The 17,116-nt window shown below is 39.4% G+C and overlaps 1 protein-coding gene across 1 annotated transcript in view; it reads right to left on the reverse strand.

The window, feature by feature from the left end:
• The window catches only part of APPL2 (adaptor protein, phosphotyrosine interaction, PH domain and leucine zipper containing 2), a gene marked incomplete at its 5' end in the record, with an annotated part of 33,252 nt that extends 18,252 nt beyond the window's left edge, over window positions 1-15,000 (reverse strand). Inside the window, 4 exons of the mRNA XM_010284811.1 lie at window positions 1,842-1,929; window positions 3,917-3,988; window positions 4,479-4,538; window positions 14,902-15,000. Of these exons, the coding sequence (XP_010283113.1) occupies window positions 1,842-1,929; window positions 3,917-3,988; window positions 4,479-4,538; window positions 14,902-15,000 (319 nt within the window). The remainder of the gene's footprint in view (window positions 1-1,841; window positions 1,930-3,916; window positions 3,989-4,478; window positions 4,539-14,901) is intronic.
• Window positions 15,001-17,116: the final 2,116 nt, after the last annotated feature.

Consider the following 17,116-nt stretch of genomic DNA (forward strand, 5'->3'; position numbering starts at 1 on the left):
CATTTTAGTATGTTTGTTATCACAAAAGGCCCACCACTATCATAAAAGATCAGCAGTTCTGAACAACCTCCTGACAATGCTTACGTGATACTGAGAAATCTAAGTCCCAGAGACATATGAACTAAGCCCCTTTCCTGTATATGAATCTTCATCACCGTGGAACATTTTTTGCTTAGTTTCTCTGTGAAAAAAAATTTGTATCTAACCCATCTGGCTGCTGCCTACCATGCTTACATAACCAACACTGGCCACCAGTTTCTGGTGGAGGTAGGAGGAAGAAAAACTTAAAGAGGTGACAACTTTCGCAAGTGTTGGGCACATGCTACTCTCAGTGTCCACACCAATGTGTGCTGCAGCTGGCAAAACCCTTCTCAAAAAGCTACGAAGAAAGCACATTCCCAAGAACAGACACTATGCAACTATGAAAAGAATAAGGGGAAACTGTGGGATGTCATCATGGTCTCTGATTATTTGTAACAACCTGCTCATTAATCAGCTTCACACCACCTTTTTCGCCCCAGAACACTTCCTCGTGACTCTTAACACAGAAAGACAGAAATTCTTCCCAGGTGTAACTAACTTGTACCTAGAGGTTTCTACAGTATTCAATACATAGACATAACAAGATCAAAAGTAAAAACAAGAACACAGTTCATCTACCTTGCTTCCTTGTTTAATCCTACAATGAAATTTCAATATGGCCAGGCCTCTACTAAAAATGCTGTTCTACAGACTTTGTCAGCAAAAAACGAAGGTGGTGATAGAATGGCTGAATAGAACAAAAAAGATTTTTACACCCAGGAAATCTGAAGAAACCTTCGTTTTTTGTCATAAAGCAGCTGAGCCTTTGGTTGCAGGCTTCACTTGCATTTTCTTTTTATGTCGCCTTTTATGAACCAGGGGGCAGAATCCGTAAAGATGGGAGAAGAATAATTGTATCAGCAAAGCCACATTAAAGAGGTGGGAAAGCGTTTATAGAACCAAGACCCTACCATCCAGATACTGCTTTATATTTCACGTTATATTATAAACAAGATATCCATTAATATAGACATCTTCATGTCTTCACAATTTCAAATGAGATGCTATGATATAAGGAACATAAACCAGTCACTGTTTTGCTGTAGTTGTTTTGTCTCACATCACAATGATGTCTTTAAAAAATACATAAACAGGACTGAGCTGTTGAGAAGTGGGCTTTTATTTAAAAAAAAAAAAAGAAAATGCTGCAGTAAACACTCTTGTTTCTGTTGCATGAGTAGGTTCAAGTGTCCTTGACCTTGAATATGAACTTCTTTCTTTTGAAATTGCACCAAACGTTTGCATTATTGCTTTGCTGCTTAAGTAATGAATTTCCAAGTTTGTGCAATCAGGTTACTTGGAACTACCCTCGGATTTAACACAGACTGATTCCTTAAAAGGGAGGGAATATGCTATATTGTGAAGTTAAAAACCCATTGTTGCTTGTGCTTTTCAAACAAACCCAAACTTCTGAAGTGGGATAAATACTGTTTGCAAGCCAGATTCCCTGCTAAATTTCCCTTCTTTAGGCAATTATAACATCAATGGCTACAGTGAAATTATACTAGTGTAAAAGCAGAGTAACCCAGCAAAGTTGTGTATTTTCAAACTTGCACCATATGGTGTCGCGGTGAACTTGCACTGTTTATATCTGGGCAAAAGCATGCACCTGTCAATGAAATTCTGTAGCAGAAACAAAAATTACAGAATTTTTTTTTCTATGAATGATCAAAGAACACATTATTACACGGATTATGTCTCAGCTTATTATGAAGTAAGCAAGAAGGAACATCTGAGGAAAATTAAAATTTAAAATCTACCTGTGAGATCCTTTTCCCGAAATTGTATTATTGGGAGAACCATTGTATCTGCAAGCTGTTTTGCCAGTTCAGAATGAAGAATATTGAGCTGAAACAGAGAATAGAGGAATGCCCTAAGACACAGTGTAAATAAATAAAAAAAAATAAATAAAAAAAACCCCACTCCCTCCCCACCCCCAGCACTCTACAGCTGTTGAAGAAGCACACCTGTCATTTGTGCACAGCAGATAAAAAAAAGGATATAATGTACTTCGGTGCTTAAAATAAACTTCTCCAGATACGTGAGACAGATGGGGATTTTCCCCTAAATGCTTAATTCCTGCTTGGAGTTTTCCAAGCACCCAAGAATTTTTCAGTTCCCACATACTGTATTAGGGCAGTTCACTTGACCATTAATTATAATGCTTAACCCAACAGAATCTAATCTGTAATTGGCCTTTATTGACCAGTTTTGGTTAGTCTCTACACCACAGAGTTACAGTTCCATGACCATGACTAGAACCTCTTTCCATTCATAAGGGTTACCCAGGACACAATCACAACAGGGAAAACACAACAGAAGCTCCCATTCAAATATTTTAACCTTCAGAGCAGTCTCCCATTCCTGTTTTTCTTAAGTGCTTCTTTAAAATTCAGCACATCAAAACATTTTAAAGCACTCGTGCGGTGCTGTTTAGGATGAAGGCAAGGCTCTCATGTCAGCAGTGGCATGCTAAGAATATTAGATGGGCTCAGGTAGGACAACTATCAATCACACTGCTCGAGCGCCCGATACTACAGACTAGGATTGCGCCACACACTGACATGCTATTCTGCCCACTTGCTCACGGTATCCGGAAGGCCTCTAGGCAGGGTTACGCAGGTGAGGATGAAGTCAGTATTTCCCACCAGACGATACAAAACTAAAGGAGGGCAATGCACTGCCTGTAGAACAGGCAACGGAGGTACAGGGGGTAGCGAACACACAGAACAGGAGGCCCAGGAACGGAGCATGTTCTTGTGAGGGAAAACGTGACTGACAGAAGTGAGCAGAGAGGCTCTCCGCTTTCTGCTCCCGAATGGGATGGCTCTCTTGTACCTGGGAGGGCGAAAGTTCTTGTTTTGATTCATAGGTCACATAGACAAATACAAGACTTATGACAATAAATTTGAAGTATCCCCTGAGAGCAGATGTGCAGCAGTAGAAGCCTAAAGGAAAAGTTAACCTTGGGATTCCTCTCACTTATATTTTTTTTTAAATATATATATGTGTTAGACTTATCATGGGATCTAAAAATTTTAACTCATTTTTTGCCCCACAACCCTCCTATCTCCTCTCCTCTCTCAAAAAGTAGACCTCAATACAGCCTTTTGCCTTCTTAACCAAAGCTGAAAGTACACTAACAAGAAGAACAACACTTTTCTGATGGCACAGCCCTGCTCACAACAGAAAGAGTGATGTGACAAATGACACTTAAGCAATAAGGACCTAGATACTAAGATTATATTGAAATGTTACATGGGCAGATCTAACAAAAGCATTTAGAAAGACTCTCAGTACTCAGCAGCAACCTACAGAGAGCAAAAGTGTTGAGCACACACAGCTGTAGTACCTAACCTGCCTTCGGCAGGCATTTCTGCAGCCTCCTCCAGACGCCTCTGGATTCTGTGTGATCTCACAGCAACTAAACTGCAACTTTACTAATTCACAGCTGCCCTACATCCATCCCTGGCACGTTTTGGCTCAAATGGCAGTGTTTAAAGCTTAAAAAAGTACATGTTATTTTAAAATGAAATTAAATTAAAAATGGCCCCAGCCTAGATGAAAGGGCCTGTTTCAGTCTCTTTTCTAATTCCCCTATTTAGGAAGTTCAGCTTTGCTCTGAGGACAGCATGTGGGACGAAGCCACAGAAACAGCTCTAACCATTACAAAAGGGTGATATTATACTTCATTTCACCCAGTTAAATGATTCTAAAAAAACCCAGGTACAATCTAGCCTTCAGTGGAAAGGCTCAGAATCAAAAGGACAAAGACCAAAAAAAAAGCCACCAAAATTCTAGATTGTAAAAACAGAATATTGGCAATTCAAATTACCTCATCCACAACTTTTGAAAAGTAATGAAGGGTGGATATCACTTCTTCATCTCCTTTACCCAAGGCAAAATGCTGAAAATAGAAACACGCTTTTGGTCCGTATATCAATAAAGGTTAAGTATAAAATACAACATGTGTTTTACTATAAAGGTAATGAATACTCCTACAAAATGCAATAAACAATAAAACTAAACGGGAAAAAAACAGTAACTCGTTAATACATACTCTTTTACCCTGCTTATCTTGTTTGAAATGAATGAATTTTGGACAACATACAATTAATGCTTATTATACTAATTTTAAAATCATAGTCATACAATAGGAACAAACTTGTTTGCATCTTCATAAATTTATTAACTCTCATTTTGCACTTTTTTACTTTTAAAAAAGATCCTCAGAAATGACCTAACTCCCTCGAACAACCTAGGGAATTTTACAACAGACTTTACGTGAAACTAAGTAAAACCAATGCCCTAAGCAGTTCTGGAAACCACACTATTTACACAGACCTCGTTGCAAGTGTTGAGGCTGAAAAGAAATCAAAGGCATATGGTGAACATACCTGCTTTTCATAGGCAAGGAGCTGCTTCGAAAGCTGTTGCGTGGCAAGACACATTTCATTCTACAAACAAAAGTGACATGTTAACAAGAAATAATGGAAGGTCTTCAGCTCTGCTGTTTCTACTACTTTGTTACTAGCCTTTTGACTGAATCTGCAAGTACTTACACAAACATTCAGTTGTATGTAAATAACCAGTTCCAAAATATCTGCATAGAGAAGCAGTAATAACAGGTACACTTCAGACCTAACCAACACACAGTGAATAGAGTTAAGATTTGGGGTTCAGTTTTGGGTTTGGACCCCCACGCCCCAAAGTAACAAAACTAGACCACCACGTAAGCTGTCATACCAACATAAGAATGTTTCATACTGGTTAATCATCTTTCCCCAAAATCTACAGCCATAAAGAGAACCAGTAGATGTGCCTTTATATAATGCATTCATGCTCAGGGAATGTACTGATGTAATTACAGTGCTTTAAGTTGATACAGGAGTACAAAATAGCACATAATTCTGTATTCTCATGGCTGAACTGGCCAGTGAAAGCACACACATCCTTAAGACGTGCTTACGCAAAGTAAGACTCGTAGGAAGGTTGTATAATTTTGCTTGAGAGCTGGAAAAAACAGACAAACATTTGGATATGCTCTGCTCAATGTAATCCTAACAACAGTATGTGGAAGTCCTCTGTTCCCGATTTGTTAACAATGACTTAAAACTGGAATCAAAGAAAAAGGGGAAGGGGAAAACTGGGATCTGTCTTAACTCCCGTCAGACCCTTCTCTTCCTCAGTAATGCAGAAAACTAACCCATTTTCATTTAGTTTCATTTTAAACCTTAACATAACCTATTCCTCTCTCCAAAGACGTAAGGCCATAGAGAGTTTGTAAAATTCAGAGCAATCTCTGAGCTGCTTTAGTAGCACTCTTTATGCTGGGGCTGGTTAAAAAAAAAAAAAAAAGGTTTTTAGAAAAACCATTAAAACGGGGACAGAGTTTCTGTGCTCTCTTGTTCTCCCTTGTCATCCTGAGCACACAGAGCACGGCACAGTTAAGTATCTGGGCCAGAGATTCTGAACCACCCCTTCCTTGGGCCTGATGCGGCCTGTGCCGTACTGCATTGCAGCCTGGTGCTCCTGCACCACCTTGGCATGCCAGGAAGGAGGGTCCACACAGACAGCGAGGCCCAAACCCTTAGCCAGAGCCTTAAGCATGCCCAAGTGGTCAGAAGGAACAGAGACCCAGCCACAGCCTAGGCAACAGCAGCTGTATGTGAACACGTGGCAGAAAAAGGTGGGTGAGCCAATTCTGAGCAACTTAAAGCACTACGGTGGGAACACTCACAGGTGGCTGCGGATGGGAGAGCAGAGGCCTTCCACAGTACAAAGAAGGGCTCAGAACTGAGTTAATCTGGGTCCAAACTCAGATCACGACTATGCTCACCTCATAGTGATGGATTATTCTATCTTGTCTCAGATCAATTAGTAATTAGCATTACACTTTCATACAACAGTAATGCCAAGGATTCACGTAAAAGTTGCAGGTTGCTTTATGCAGACCATGTAGTTTTTAATATGAAAGAGCTTTACACAAACATTTGGCATTTAAGTATTTCCCACGCCAGTGGATGGAAAAGGATGTCACGCTTTGCCATAAACTAACAAACCTTGCTAAGGGCTAAGGCAAGGACAGGAATGAGTCTTAACTATCTGCCCCCAAGCTGCAAGAACACCTGAGAGACTTTGTCACTTACCAAATGGGAGCTAGCAAGCAATGGCTTGATGACAGGAAGAGTGAGACTCCTTCTATGTGGGCTGATGACATTAAAAGGGTTGGTTTGTTTGTATGCATGTGGGTGGAGTCCAAAGATGAATTTAAGATTACAAAAAGAAGCAGAGGTTTTTCAGACCTAGGATCTTTTTCATAAACACAACCTCAAAGATAGAGCTGAGTAAGAACTGCAAGAAGACCAAGTCCTCACACAACAACCGTGATGCCATCTGTCAGTTGTACAGCTGCGTCAGGGTGGGAGAAATCTTTTGAAATAAACTGAGTGTTAGAAACATGCCTTTTTTTTTTTTTTTTTACCCCTCTTTTTGTTTCGGTTCACTTACTCCTCCAAAGTCTGCAACTGTGTGGTCTGTTCTGAATTTGGAAAATAAATGCTTCTGGCTTAAAATAGCTAACACTAAAAGAAGCTTCAGAATAATGGGCTGACACCAAGGCATCCCCTTCCTTTGTGTCAGCCATCCTCAAAGCTTCTACCAGTTTGATTTCTAAAGACTACCAGATCCTCAGTTTCCTCACACAATATCCAAAGAGTAACAAAAAGCATCATACTCATCTGTGGGGAAAAGTTTGAGGATGGGCAATGCAAAGAAGTGTGTGGAAGAAGCATCTTACAGTGATCACCACTCCCCAGGAGCAGTCTCCAGTATGTGACAGGATAATGGGGGAATACAAGGGTCTCAAAGGGGTATAAGTTAACATCATCACATCAAGTACATGATCACATAACAACAGTTGCATATAGACCCCAAGCAGACGTTCATGACATGCTACTCCAGGTACAGAACAAATTGATGGAAGGGCCTGACATAAAATTTACTTTGGGATTTTGGAAAAACAGTTCCACACATCACTAATATCCCAGTGATGCCAGCAGGTCACATTTTTCATTTATGGGCTCGGTTCTTTGTGTCAGAACACCACAAACAAACTTGTTGCTCAGTCCTTGCCCATGTGGGTCCTTCATCCTCCCAGTCTCTCCAGACTTTGCTCCCATCAGAGGTACAAAATTATTCATTATATCACAAGGGGAAAAAAAAACCCCAACAAACCAAGAAGACCAAACACACATACATACACACCAAGCAGTCGTAAACAAATGAAATTAAGCTAGCAAACTGAAACACAGCCACATCGCATAAGGAACAGGAAGCACACAAAGTGCTCTGCTGACCTAGTAGTAACACTGCATTGCTAAGCACACTAATCTGGGAAAGTTTGGTTTAATCCTCCTCCCATGTCTTCCTAATCAGCCTTCTCCCCCTCCCTGGTACTAATCAGTCTCAAGACTTAAAAGTTATTTGCATTGCTTTAACTGACAGATCCACTAATCCAGGCAAATTATTTTAACAGGTTTTAATCTATTTCCAAGACATTTTCCCATGGAATAAAGCAACATTCGCTTCTTTTATCCTGAAGTGACTGAAATTCAGTATACCACAGCAAAATAAAAGCTACTATACAGTCCTGACTGCCTGGTTCACATCTCTTCCATGTTACCTTGACATTTCAGAATTCATAAGCATTTCTGGAGCGGGAGAGCTACTGATGAGATGATGTATCAGGTAGCAATCCAGTAAAATCCTGAATGGAAATCCAAATATTCTAAATGAAGGTAAAATTAACCGGGTCTCACAAATGTATTCATTTTCATTAGATGATTTCATTTAACAGGGAAAACATCATTGCAGCATTAATGTAAAAAGTATACTAGAAGGAAGGAAGGAAGAAAGGAATGTATGCACATCAAGTAATCAGTTATGACTGCAGATGTGCTGACTTTTTTTTCTTTTTCTTGCCCTGGCTGGCCTGCTAGCCCTAGGAACAGATTTTATAAAGTGCACTAACACCAGTTCATACAGATAAGGTAATGGAAGTGGTGCCTTGAATCTAGCATTAATCTACCAGAAATGAAAAAACAACAGATTAAAAAAGATTGTTTAATTCTCAAGTTATTTCAGTACCTCACCCTGCCTTCAAATAAGTCAGCAAGAAAACATCCAACTGTTTGTTTCTGATCTAGTGCCAGAGCAAAGGCATGTGATTTTTCTGGGTTGATTCCACCTTCTTTGTTATCACCTTTATTCACCAAGCTGTTCATATCATCAGAAGAGAGTATGACTTTTCTGTAACCTAATTGTAATAAAATTTCCATGCTGTTAATCATTTACCAGTGAGGCAGTCCATCCCTTTTTAGGGTCTCTTTTTGCATTTTTCCAAAATAAACTCTGAGGCATAATACATTGAAGTCAGAAGATATTTTTATAGACAGTCATCTAACAGACTCCAGATCTGAGGGCATGTAAAGGATTAAGTTGAGCTATAAATTAACTTCTAAAGACAGAGAGCTATTCCATCATGTCAAATTCCAATCCCAATATAATGAAGCATTCTGCAAAGCTACTTCCTACTACAGCTAAAGCTGGCATTTTTAAAACTCTGCAAGTAACCAGCACATAGAACTGCCAAATGCTTCTTCATGTAAACAAGCAAGATAATGGTAAAGGTATTTATTTATGCACCCTGTACGTGCAGAATGACATGTAATAAAATTTGGCTTACATCTGGGAAAGCTTAATGCCTCAGAAATGAGGAAAAAAAAACAGGTAGGTCATTGAAGGAGGAGGTCTGCAAGGCAGTTGCAGCCTTCTCATCCTTTCAGAACTAGGGAACAAATTTACCTTCAAAACCAGCCACAGCGCAGAACGAACTGCATCTTGATAAAACAGTTTTATGCAACTCTGTCTACATGTGCATGTCATCCTCATACAAAACACAATTCTTCAGAAATCTAGTAATGTTACAGTCCTACAGGCTTCCGTTTGCATATTAAATGGCTTGGAAACATGAATCCAAGGGTGAGAGAAGCTAAGCCTCACGAGGGTGCTCAGGCTGCCCAGCACTTGACAAGATCAGGCTAACATATGGCTTGCCCTGCTGCTGATTCACAGCATGGCGTTCAGTCCCCACAAATATGAACAGTTCAGCAAAGTAATAGCTTGAAGAAATAGAAGACACTAGTCAAAACTCTGCTGTGGAACAGCAAAAGCAGCTAGAGTAGGATGGCTAGTTCAGTAGGGGAAGAACCTCTTCAGTTTCTTGCAAAACAACTACTATCAGCAAGGCATCCATACATTTACGCCTCCTTGTAGTGCTCTAATCTTCAGATCCTGCTTAGTGCAATGTTAGCTTGCTTCCAGGCATGGTGACAACTCCAACTCCATAGAGAGTACTAAAAACAACTCCCATGGCTTTGTAAATACATTAGTTCTCATGTGATAATGCTCTGCTTGCCTCTGTTAGCAACATATGGTGAATATGCCTCAGGAAGTGCATAGGTATAGGATGCAAACTGACAATGAATATGGAATAATATATACAGTATTTCACATACGTCAGTGCTGACAACTGTAATTTACTACAAGTGTTTGTCCTATCTAATACTCTATTGAAGCTTCTCTATGTGGAACTGAAAGTTTACAAAATGCTAACTTAAACATTATTGTTTCAAAAGGTTTGGGGAAAAAAAATTTTATTATTTGCAAAGGCAACACAGTTGTTCCTTCAGACATGGAAAGAAGGCAATCAGAAGAAAAACTGTATCAGTGCTTACTTGTTTTTTTGGCAAGAACTAGTTTAAGAATTCTGAACACCTGGCATTAGCTACACAACATAATAAATCCATGCATGCCCTAGAAAGTTTGACACCTATCTACTGAGTTATAGCCTAGTGAAGTCAATACATAGGAAGATGAAACAAGCAGCACAGTTGAAAAATGCAGATGTGAGGCATCATGAATTTGGGGAGAGAAATAACACTGTTCTGATACCTATATAATGCAGTGTATGTAACCCACAACTATTCTAAAATTGTCAAGAGTTTCCTTGAGAGTTTGGACATTAAAATGGCAGTAAGTCCCAGAGGTTGTTGCTGCTTTGCCCGTGTGACTCTGGAATCACAAGACAACTGCTTACAGAGACACAGATGCTGAACAGAATGACACTTCACAATTCCCATGCTGTTCTCTCTCTGGATATATTGATAAAGGCAACATGGGTTTCTTTTTATTCCTCTTCCGCCATCACTGCTCTCAGTATCTAGGAAGACCTGTCAGGAATAATGACATTGAAGCCTCTTTCCAATGACAAAATACTGCATCTTACTTTCCTCTAACCTGCTTAACTGTATCCCTTCTAATAGTCAGTAGAGACACAATAGTCTCCTGAGTTTCTAAATGGCATTTTGTTTCAAGCGAAAATCCCAGCTGAGCCATTTCTATAGTATGAAGAAGAACTGGAAATCATAATAAAGTTCTGAAAATAACTTACTATGGCAGTGGGAAGACAGGAATGTAAACTGGGCTCACTTTGCTCATACACCATTGCAAAGGGCTCAGCATGCAACTTAAGTAAATGAAGTTTTCTAACAGTCCCTGCTTGCTGCATTACATATTGCTCAGGTAATAAAATGTCCAGAATGATGAACACAACATTCACAGAAATCAGAGAGCAGTAATGCCAGATGGAGCATCAGGGCTTGCTTGCAAGGAGGAAGCACTACAAGAACAAACTCAGTAAGGAAGATTTCCTCTGTAAGACCACTAATGTAGTAACTACTTCCGGGTACCACAGCACAGATGCGAGAACTACAGCAGGAAGTACAATATGTACTCACACGGATATGGTTTATTTGATGAAGACATATAAAAATGCTTCACTATATTTACACACATGGGCTTGTCAGACCAACCAAACCTCACTCATCAAGTGTGGTTCATACATTTGCTACCTGTGACTTCTCCTTAACCACAGCATCATAGACTGCATCTGCCTTGTAGCACCACACAAGTCTTTTTCACTTAAAGAACTCCATGTGCAAAACAGAGTCACCACTCCATCACATCTGGTGTGGGTGCCTAAGGAGATGAGAGCATTGTCCTGATCCTGCACAGTAACCACGGGCTCGTCATGTGTTGAGGACCTTGCACCAAAGGCAATCTGCTAGGAGTACATTACCCAGCTGCCAAGGCACCTGGACCACTTGGTAAGAGCCCCTTCTGTTACAGGCCCTTCCACATCAAGCGGCTCTAGATGCCTCGGCAGCGTACCCACTGCAACACCCTGCGACAGGATGCTGCAGACCCCTCCTGCCACTCCTGGGACAAAAGCAGTTTCAAGTCCTTTCAAAGGTACCTCTACATCTCACTGAAGCCCAACACAATGAACGCACCCATCCCAGCAACTGCCCTACTGTCATTAGAAAAGTTAAAGGCATGCAAAATGAAGTCCTGCTTGAATACACGTAAGCCTGCAAAGTTAGGTCCCCAGCACCTAGCAGAAATCTGTAGCTTAAAAAAAGGGGGGAGGGAAAGGAATGTTCAAAAAGATTCCTACTTTCCTAAGCATTTTAAAAAGCTCTGGGCAAATATTCCCTTTTCTCACATTCCTTTCAAACGCACGATCCAAGTGCTTAGAGCAGCTTGAGCTGTCAATTTACAAACTTACTGCTGCTCTGCACACAAAGTGGTGTTTTGGGACAAATATACGCATATATTCACATGGATAATTACCAGATTGCAGTTGGTACTAATTGCTACTCCCCTGAGACTTTGCATTGCATCCATAGACTACTGTTATTTGATCACAAGCTACAGTGGTTTGAATTACATGAAAATCTGAGTTTTCATCACAAGAAACACCAAAATTCTAGTAAACTATTCCAGTAAATCTTGAAAATATGGTTGAGACATCTGAGAAATTTTAAAGTTCAGAATGTACTTAGGAAGAAAACAAGAATAACATTTTTTAAACTGTCATAACTGTTTTGAGGGGGCATAAACCCCCATTTTTCAATACTGTGGGCTGGTATACCCCGTTGCTGTTTTGTCTGACTGCCATGACTGCAATTTCAGCCATTTTTATGGCTGTGCTAACAGAACTTGTGTCATTGCTTCAAAGTAGGTCAGTAACTGTAATTCCTATTTTACAGATAAGGAAATCAGAGCAGGGGATGACAATCACTTTGCAAAGAAAAAAGGGCAGGAAAATAAAAAGCCAGATTCAGAACCTAGCTTCACACTACTGTCAACTTTTACACTTTACTAAATCTCATTCCCTCTTAAAATGAAAAGGGTTGGTAGCACTTCCTAATGTGTCGCTAGTGAGGCCCAGACAAGGTGTCTCCTAAAAATACATCAGCAAAAGCAGATTATTCTCTCAAGTTGTATTAGGCAGCAAAGAAATATTACACAGATTTTTCTTAACTGTCCATTCATGCTCAGTGGGCACTTCAGCATTACACTTTTCTTTCTATGGCAACTGCAATCATAAAGTTTTGTAATAAAGCATGTGCCTCTGAAAAATTGAGAGTCAGTTCAGTCAGAAAGCATGTCTTCCTTTGGAATATTCAGAAACAGCTCCTTTAAAGGACATACTGATATTTGCAAAACTCGGTAAATTAGTTAGAAATCAATGTTAGCCTATAAAACACTAACATTCTCTTTGAAATTAACCACTGTATATGGCTGAATTAATTATTTCCGTTATTCTTTTATTTTAAAAACAGAATTTTGCCCCAATTTTAATGTATTTTTTTTAGGTCTCATGCCAAGATATCAAGGCTTTTAAAAGTGTGTGTGTGTCTGTATATATATATATTAGAAAACATAATAAAAATGTTTCAGTTTTCCACTTGCATAATTAACATGCTGTACTTACCCTTTCTTGCTACTGCAATGTCATTTTTTTGCCAATACTGGATCCCGAGAACACAAACTCAAACTGAAGTCACAACACACAGCGATTCCAAGGAATTAAATGGCAGAAGCAGCAGCACTAAGAACCCTAAATGTTAAGCCAACGTCCTTGGTGAAGTCCCTAACGCTGGCCACTAAACCTGAATTTTCCTAAATCAATGGTAGTGTAGGGTGCTCTCCTGCACATCCTTTAAACAACTGCTGTGCACCTCCCATTCCAAAATGGCATCAAACATTTGTTGAGGTATTTCAAAGAACACATCTAATATTCACAAGTGACTGAATACTTAGATCAAACTAAAGCAGGAAGTGTGCAGGAAGAAAGTGGTCAAGAAGCAGCGGGAAAATGAAGAAGATTCAGTAGTACTGCAAAATACAGCTGGGTAATTGCGCTGAGACAGTGAGAAGAAAGAGGAAATTTCATAACTGTCAGGCAACAGAAATGGAGAAGGCTAAAAAACGAGATGGAAAGAGGCAAACAAAAGCAGACAAAGCATTTTTTCATGAATCACAGGCCAGAGTAACTGCTTCCTAAAATGCCATCCTAAAAAGGCATTAACCAGACAAAGGGACATGTAGTCCATAAGCTGGACACTTAATAATCAAGCCACATTTATCCTCCGATTTCCTTCTTTCACCTATTTCAATCCTACCTGCTCTTTGGTCTCAGATTTTTTACCATCCAACGTGCCCACACTCTTGCTACTCTTAAAGCTCAGTGTCTCCACAAAAATGCCCACCACTGACTTTCAGTGCTGATTTCATGTCACCTCTCCAGCCCCTGGCTATGTGCTGTATTGTTTTCTAAGTATCTGAGCTGTTCTGTAAGCCTCTGATTGCTCTGCATTTGCATGGGATGCAGGACATGAATACTCTCAAGCTCTCCAAAGCTGGATCTTCCAGATGTAGGTAGCTAGGTCCTGGGCAGACGGCTCTTTTTTCCAAGTCATACCATCAGTCACTCAGATGAGTAATCCCACCAAATGGACATACTCTTGCAGTAGTTTTATAGCTGAAATGACTCCTGATAACATAAGAATCAGGCACTCAGTCTGCCAGTAAATTCAAAATACCCCAATTCTCATCTTTGTGTCCTTCGATTTACTGGTTTAAGAATAGAAAAGCTGTTGTTTCTAAGGATCTCAGATACCTAACCTACATAAATACTTGCAAAAGTTCCATGAGATACTGTGTACATCTTTAAAGACCTAGATATGGTATTTTGAAATATCTGGTTTTATGCACATGGGAATCCTAGCTTCACCGAAAAATCACTCAGATTTATAATAATGTTTTCCAAAGTACTGGATTTACCTCACAGATTGTACTTTCAAAGAGATTTAGTCATCTAGGTCATGTAAGTGCTTTAGAAAGTGTTATTTTTTTCTGCTCCTGCTTCCATATTTTTCACACTGACTACTTCAGGTACTTAACTTCAGTATGACTCAAAGCATGCATTCTCTCTGTAATCAATGGACATAGACAGTTCCTTCCAAATGGTGAGTCACAGCATCTAAGTCACAGCATCTAAGTTAGATGCCTAAAGTCAGTGTGAATATCTATCTGTGTATTGTGTTTGCGTGTAGGCAAGCAATTTTGTCAAGGCTGGGCTTCCAATGTACTGTAAGGCAAGGATATACCACAATTTTTCTTTTATTAATTGTCTGGAGACAGACAAAGCAGGTAAGATTTTTCTTCATGCATATGACTTCTGAACACCAAGGAGCAAAGGGGCTGCGGTATCAGATGGAAAACACCCACAACTCCTCTTAACTCACAAGAGGTGCAGGCACTTGGCAACTTTCATGTAAATAACAGCATCATAATAGCAATTTATCTTCTACTGCACATCGAACAAAAGAAACGCAAATGGAAAACTACCTGAGCACCGTAGACTCGTTGCATTGCCTGAAGCAACTGGTTTGTATATTCAGTAAGGGTTCCTGCATCTTCTTCAAATACACTGAGCAAAGACCGAGTCTGCAATAAAAGAAAAAAGCGAACGGTTTTAGTCCTGAGTGAAAATATTAAAAAGAATCATAAGTGACCGTAAATAAATGGTAGCAAAAAATACAAATCATTCAGAAATAATAAGCCTTTTAACTTTTCATTATTCTGTTTATTTAGAATCTCAAAACAAGTAGAAGTTAGTCCTTCTATTATGGCCTGGTAAACTGAAGCATAAGGAAGCAAAGTGATAAAATGCTATGGCCAAATCCTGATTCCCAGTCTCTTGCTCTAACTAATAGACATTCCTTCCAACATAATCAGGAATGTAAAAAACCCTGAACATTTGCATGCTGACTACAGTAATGCAAACCACATTAAGGACTCTCGGTCAAATACCACTGCTTGCTCACTTTACTTCTCTAATGTCAGACTACATTAAAAGCACCCCTTTCCATGAGATAATTTACAGAGTATTATTCACTCTCAAACTGTCTTGAGCAACCCTTAAAGGGCCACTGCCAAAGGTAGCTGACATAATCAGACCAAACAACTGAGTGTTCATCTACAACAACTGGCAGAGAAGTATACACCCACTCAGAGATACTCTGTACTTTCTCCATTCTGCTAGCTCATCCTTGTCAGCAAACGGGGAAAAAAAAGAGCATAATGACTCGTGTTATCTTAAAGAAATTAATTCCCTTCGTTTGTTTTGGAGGAATCATCAGGAACACAGAATTATGTTGCTGACACAGCTCCTGAGATGGGAAACAAAGATATATCAGAATAACGTTGAGCTCAAGAATTTGCTAGATCAAGACAATAATGAAAGAGGGAAGGCTGTCCCTTTAACAAAGCCATGATCCATCCTTAGCCTTAACTTTGGTAAATCCAATCTATTTGATGCTAACTGGCAATGTCTTTCCCTCTGTACAGGTAATTTATATAACATTAACTAGTTTCATCTGCTTATGTGAGGGGCACGCATAAACTCCAGTACTTTAATAAACAAGTCAGTTCTGTAACAGAGCAAATGCTTTATCTGTCCTCCTATTACAAGAATCTCTAATGTACCTGAAGGATCCAGGTTTAAATCTGGGAAATTTATTTCAAAGATTTAACGTAGCTTTAAGTTGCTCCAGTATTTTAACGGAAGGCACATCTACTTCCCTAAGGCATTTATTCTTCTCTGCAAAATTCCCTGCCCAGATTTCATGTTTATCCTGAAAAAACTCAAAATCAGCAGCCTTCAAGAACCCTGGCCCAAGAGAAACTATCATTTCATTTCTGCTGAGAAGTATCTAAGCCAGAAATTAGTGTTGCTCAGCAGTTAAAGTACATGACTTTAGTCAGTGCTTGGGTTCTGTTCTAGACATTGCATGGGAGTACTTCTATACTTTGAGTAACTCCAAAGCTCTCAGCATTTCAGTCTGCTAATGGGCTAAGCTGCTACAATACTTCCTACCTTAGAGACGCTGGCAGTCAATGCATTCGGGAAACTAGTTTGAGACCTTAGCATTTAAGGGGATATGTAATACAAAGTATTGTTTTCAAATAAAGAGAAAATAAAACACAAAGAATTGAGAGAAGGCCAAGTCAATGAAATGGGTATCAAGAACCCAAATGTATTAAGGACCTTTGTGCAGAACTTCCCTGCAGGGACAGTGGCATGATTTTGAGCATTTTCCATACTAAGCTATTATTTCAGTACTTGAAAACATACTGCTTTTCAAAAATATCACTTTTAAATGTTTTTATCTTGAATGATACATTAAAAAAGCAACACTAATGCCAACTATCTCCTAACTGTACAGTGCTTGTCTTCCCTGTTTCGTGTTGTAACAGCACATGAAATGCACAGGGCATGAAGATGGTTAAAAAAATAAATCTCAGGAAGGTAAAAGTGATAAAACTTGACACAATGCTTATCAAGACAATTCTCAAGCCAAGACCTAAAAATTAGAAAGAAGCTGCCTGAAGTAGGCTACAAATCAAATGTTTAGGCATCCTAGAAAAGGTTTCCAAACGCAGGAATGTCAGCCAGATTCCTAAATCTTAATGAATTTTTGCAGGTTCAGTTTTTCAGGTATCTAATTATGGGTTGAGGTAGAACAACTCTGGGAAACAGTTTCTGAAAGTCTTGGCCTCA

Source organism: Phaethon lepturus, unplaced genomic scaffold (assembly GCF_000687285.1).
Source record: "Phaethon lepturus isolate BGI_N335 unplaced genomic scaffold, ASM68728v1 scaffold1564, whole genome shotgun sequence".
Taxonomy (NCBI): domain Eukaryota; kingdom Metazoa; phylum Chordata; class Aves; order Phaethontiformes; family Phaethontidae; genus Phaethon; species Phaethon lepturus.